The 6,000-nt window shown below is 42.8% G+C and overlaps 1 protein-coding gene across 1 annotated transcript in view; it reads right to left on the bottom strand.

The window, feature by feature from the left end:
* Window positions 1-1,511: 1,511 nt before the first annotated feature.
* LOC126198887 (zwei Ig domain protein zig-8-like) overlaps window positions 1,512-6,000 on the bottom strand; it is a 657,506-nt gene continuing 653,017 nt past the window's right edge. The window contains exon 8 of the mRNA XM_049935496.1: window positions 1,512-2,795. Coding sequence (XP_049791453.1) covers window positions 2,668-2,795 — 128 coding nt within the window. The 3' untranslated portion in view covers window positions 1,512-2,667. The remainder of the gene's footprint in view (window positions 2,796-6,000) is intronic.

Raw genomic sequence — 6,000 nt, 5'->3', positions numbered from 1 at the left:
AACCCACTAGTCAGCCACCTGGGCTGCCTATTACTGCTAGTACCCTGTTTAGAGCGTTCTAATGGAAAGCAACTTTCAAAGTGCATAAGAAATGTGTTAAGGAAAGCATTATATTTATCATATATGTTATCGGCACTATAAACATCCTGCCACTCTTGTCCTTTGACAAGGTTTACAAAACTCTGTATTGCTGTTGGATTTACTTTCCTACGTAGTTTGTAAGTATATGTGACATTTGTTTGACTACAAAAGCCTTATAATGTTAAAATTTGTTCGTCACGGTTTAAAAGGCCATTGGCACTTTTACCAACAAAATGCCCATCTAGCAATGAAGAATGAACAAAAGTATTGTCTATAGCTGTGCTACTGTTCCCCCGAACCCTAGTTGGAAATAACAGTCTTCAACACGTCATATGAATTTAGGAGATCTACCAACATCCTCTTCCTTGCACCATCATATACAAAATTTATACTGAAGTCACCACGTATAACTAATTTCTGGTAGTTCAGTCAAGAACCGTCTCTATGTTGAACCGAAATACTCTGAAGTCAGAGTTAGGGGACCTATAAATCACAACAATAAGACGTTTAGTTTCACTAAATTCAACTGCCCCGTACAACACTCAAATATCTTTTCAGTGCAGTGCCACGATGCGTCTATGGACTCTAATGGAATACTACTTTTTACGTACGTATCCACTCCTTAACCCCGCAAGGAACTCCTTGAAAACCAGCAAGATAATCTGTATCCTGGTAAAGGAAGCCGATAAAAAGTCAAATTATTGAAGTGGTGCTCCAATATACCAATAATTTCATAGTCAACAGCTATAAGCAGTTTACTAACTTTATCTCTAATACCTGTTCTATTATGATAAAATATGCTAAATCCTTCTCTACTTATGACGTCCTCTGAAGGGGAGCCCTTAGACAGAGGCACGTCCTTTAAGCAGGTATACCTATCAGATGACTTCAGTCTAAAGAAGGTGTAGTTGAAACAGGAACTACTACAGAAATTTTTTTATAAGTGATCCCACCACCACCCACTACACTGTCACCTTTCCAGCCTCCACTTCCAGTACCTATTGAGATTCAGGCCGTGCCTAGTGAAACCCAGTCTGCTGATAGCCCCAACTGGCACCACTGAAATGTGACCCATGCCCTACGCCATCGGCGCCCTTTCCAGAACCAAGTTAACGCATCCAACAGCCTCATTACGATGAGCCCGATCATGATGCTGAAACAGTTGCACGAAATTCACATTAGCGCTAAAAGTGTGACTAGCTACCTAATGGCTAAACTGACAACAAAATCGCAAATATTGTTCCCTTAGTTGCAGCTTACCTGTTATCTCCGCATTTTCAGGTTTGTTCCAGGAGCTAAGAGATCGGGAATCAAATAAAATTTGCTCAGCTTGTTTATAAAATAGTTTATTGTTGCATATTACAACGACATTGATTTACAAAACAGATCAATGATACAATAATGTATGTACATTTAACAGAAAACAGCATTTTGTTTATCATTTTTACATATGGAAGGTAGTTGGAATGCAGTCTCTCAAATTTGGCACATCAAATGTAAGAAACGCTTAGTATTTATAAATATGATTTCACAGCAAATGGATGTTCAAGACTCCCCTATTTTTCGTCCCACAACAGTGAAAGGAAGTTTCTCACGCATAACTGAGTTTAGAATAGTTATTATAAATTGGTTATTGTGTTCTCCAAGGTGCATTAGTATGAAAATAATTTTAACGAGGTTGTTTTTGAATATATGTAGTTGAATTAACTGTAGTGGCTTCGTCTGTTTGGCGAAGTTTCCTTTTTCTATGACATTAGTGATAAGATGGACGAATTATCTTAGAAAATGCGTAGTCGTAGGATATATTCGCGGTGATGTCTAGAGGAAAGAACGGATGATGCGTTTCTCCCAGTATTATGAATATGATAAGCAAAGGAAATCTTCAACAAAAGAATACAAACTGCATTCTTCCAAATTAATACATGGGAAATCCTATCTTAAAGTAAGTCATTGTTCAAACGTCGCATTTAGTGAGCAAAGAAATTGTATAGGAGTGTCTTACATTCCTTCATATTTGATCAATGACAGAACACGTGTCCCACGAAACTAAGAGGTTGAGACTCGTGTGTTGCCTTTCATCTCAATTGACCAAAACCTCCACCAAGTGGAAAGGATTCTAGAATTAAGCAGAAAGAAACGGATGTTCAGAAGGCATGGGGTAGCTGTTGCACTGCATCTCTTTTATAATTCTTCAGTCGACCCTAAATATTTTACGTTCTGGAAGGTCTGCTCGTCAATTTGCACCTGCAAAGAAACTTCCTTTATGGTTCGCTTTACCTTCTCTACAACCTATGTCACTTGGTTTTGCAAACTACAGCACGCTACAAAAAGTTACGGTCCTACGTTTGCGAAAGGCTCCTGTAAGAAGAAATGTCCATCCAGACAACTGTACAATAGTAAAATATGGCTAAATGTAACAACCGCCACCAGCGCCGTTAGGAAGCGTTTCTGTGGCGTCTGGAGACTGAAGTCGTGAGTCGACCCGGCGAACCCCCTGTGGGGTGCGGCGGACGCGTCCGCTGCGGTTGTGGGGCGGCTGTTGAGCTGGGCGGAGAATGCGGCCGCCAGTGGTGCCTCCCAGCGTCATCAGCTGATGCGGGGGCGGGCGGCGGCCGCCGCGACGGCACCGGATAGCAGCAGCGACGCCGCCCCCGGCTGCAGGGGGCGCCTCGCAGCGCTCCACGTCTCGTGGTGCACCGCCGCCTGCGTCTCACCTGCAACACCGCACATGCTGACTCTGTACACGAGGCAAGTCGCACGGAGCTGGGCGAATACAGTGGCTCCAAAACTTCAGGCGCCGCCCGTGGAAGCATGGGGCACTAAGGAACGAACGTTCTGATCTGACGAACCGCGCAAATCTCTCCCTACTCTCTTCCCCCCTCCCCCTACCCGCACTACCGTGTCATACAGCCTCCTTACCGATGTCCTCAGTAATAACGCTAACAGTGAGCTGGGTTTGTCGTTTACTGTTTCCGTTATGTGGCTTTGCCAACGGCCTTGCCGCAGTGGATACACCAGTTCCCGGCAGATCACCGAAGTTAAGCGCTTTTGGGCGTGGCTGGCACTTGGGTGGGTCACCATCCGGGCCGCCATGTGCTGTTTCCATTTTTCGGGGTGCACTCACCCTCGTGATGCAAATTGAGGAGCTACTCGACCGGATATTAGCGGCTCCGGTCACAGAAAACTATCATAACGATCCTGGAGAGCGGTGTGCTGACCACACGCCCCTTCTAACCGCATCCTCAGCTGAGGATGACAAGGCGGCCGGATCGTCCCGATGGGCCACTTGTGGCCTATAGACGGAGCACTCTAAAATCTGAGATTCACTGACTGTCCGTCCCTGGGGACTTACGCCGTCGTAACACGGACAGTGCATTCGAACGTGAACGTTTAGTATACCGAGTTACTGACGTCACAGTTCGGAAAAAGCATGTTTGTGAGTTGTTCAGATCTAGCAGAGCAGTACCTAGCATACCAGATTTCCGAACGCGCGTCTGAACGTAGACCAGCGAGATAAAAGAACGCCACCTATGTCACATGACGCCATCTCTCTCCAGTACACAGTCGTGAAACCCCATATCACCTTTCAGTTAAAATACAAGTACCAGGGAATTTATGAGCTCTAGAAAACATGTTGTTAGTTGTCGATTTGTTGTAATAAAACGAGGGAAAATTTCATGTTGGTGGCTAATGAATTATTTAACTTGCAGCTTATGAAAGTAGACCATTTCGAGGATACAGCACATTGATGATCAACAACACATTCTTCTATATACAATTTGTTGTAATTAAATGTCATTTAGTAACATATTTATTATTATAACTTTCAGGACAAGGAAAGGATCAAAGTGTGGCCACACTCACCGTTCTGTCTGCCTAACGTAATGCGTAGAGACTCAGGATACTAAATTGATGAGTAGTGCGTTGCTGCCTCTCATCTCACAGGATCCTAAATTTTTTTTATCTTCTCATGTCCCAATAGGTTCTGACAGTTTCTTATTAGTTTAAAAATATTCTGTACTATCCGATGGTGTGTAAATACAAACGCGATCTTTCTAAGGAATGAGTTCGTTCGATTGACTTTGTGTACAAGACAGCTTGCACCACTTGCGGTAATATATCTGGCACCTTGTTCTTTCAAGTTGTTTATTCCACACACTGTAAAGATCATGCTACTGAACAGGAAAAGTGATCAAGTCAGAATAACTTTAGGATCACTAAAAAGTAAGAACGAGGATATAAATTTTATCTTATGTGCAGAACTGTTGTAAGTATGTATCGCACTATTTCTAATGGAACGCTTAGCAGCCGATGTCCTTACTAAGTGGACATGGTACTTTTCTTTTTCCCTTAACACTAGAATCGCGGGAGGGGTCAAAATCACCCGTGTCGTACGTTTTCCGTTCGTTGTCATATCCAATTTAATTACGTCTTAAATGGAATTATATGACTTTATTTAATTTTTTCTCCTGTTTCTGAAGATGTTTCAGGATTTACTAAATACTTTAATTTTATTTGCCATTTCATCCAGTATACCTAGATGGGTGAATGGGGTCAAATTTGGCCCCAATGTAATTTCTCTTCTAAATATAAGTAAATTATGCACTAATACAGTGTCAACAGTGAACAACAACGCACAGCATTTGCTCCTGTTTGTTGCAACGTGGCACGTGTACATTACAGTATGCCACAACTTATGTTGTGACACTCAGGCAAGCTTTGTCCCTGAAACGTGTTTTCGAACATGTATCTCCAGAGTGGACTTTCTGATGAAGAAGTGTTAAATCTCTTACAGAATTCCGAAGTTGAATAGGAAATTGACTTCACTCATGAAGATGATGATTATATATCCGACATAAGTGAAGATGAAGATATTGTGAATTAGAGGCGATTAGTGGAAGAGGATTCAGACGCTGATACAAATCAATCATCACCTCTTTCACCACAGTACGTACAGATGGAAGCGTATACAATGGTAGTTGCAAGGAACAGAACCGTGTGGGAGATGTAAATTATTCATCTTCTGGAAGGCGGTCAGCTGTGAATGTTCTGAAGGAGTGCGGACGTCTCGCTGCTTATGCTTGCCAACGACAAGACAGCCCTGCCATCAATACCTTCAGTCTTATTTTTGATGAAGCAATGCTACGTCTCATGAAGAAATACACAGAATCAAATGCTCGAAAAGTATTAAAATACATTGACTGGGCTACTGGACTGTGTAACTTGAGGAACTGGAGAAACTGATAGCCATCATGTTCGGGGTGTATTGTGTAAAAAAGGTATGTCTGTGGATGATCTCTGGTCTCACTTTTGGGGGCCTGCTTTTATTTTTTGGCATACCAAATAACAGATTTCAGGAGCTTCTCATATTCCTCCGTTTTAATGAAAAATAAACCCAGGCTGAATGCCTGGCAGACAACAAATTCTCTCTTCTATCCGAAATTTGGGGTAAGCGTATTTAAAACAGTAGTCGCGCTTACCGCCCTGACTGCACTGCACTGCACCATTGACGAGTATTTTTTACCAAGCAAAGGAAGATGCAGGTTTACTCATTTCACGTGCAACAAACCAGACAAATAAGGTCTCAAATTCTGGTTGGCAGTTGAAGTAACGACAAAGTATATTCACTCTGGGATCAATAGCATATTCGGTGCATTATGCTGCCACCTACTGCCAGATACTCAATATCAGCGACCTCAGTAGTAATTAGACATCGTGAGCAGAGTGGGGCGCTCCGCAGAACTCACGGACTACAAACGTGGTCGGGTGATTGGGTGTAACTTGTGTAATACGTCTGTACGTGAGATTTCCAGTCTCCTAATCAACCCTAGGTCCACTGTTTCCGTTGTGATAGTGAAATGGAAACGTGAAGGGACACGTACAGCACATAACCGAAGAGGCCGACCTCATTTGTTGACT

This window comes from Schistocerca nitens, chromosome 8, assembly GCF_023898315.1.
Source record: "Schistocerca nitens isolate TAMUIC-IGC-003100 chromosome 8, iqSchNite1.1, whole genome shotgun sequence".
Taxonomy (NCBI): domain Eukaryota; kingdom Metazoa; phylum Arthropoda; class Insecta; order Orthoptera; family Acrididae; genus Schistocerca; species Schistocerca nitens.
Note: the sequence above shows the minus strand (reverse complement) of the source record. Positions and strands in the feature narration are given on the sequence as shown.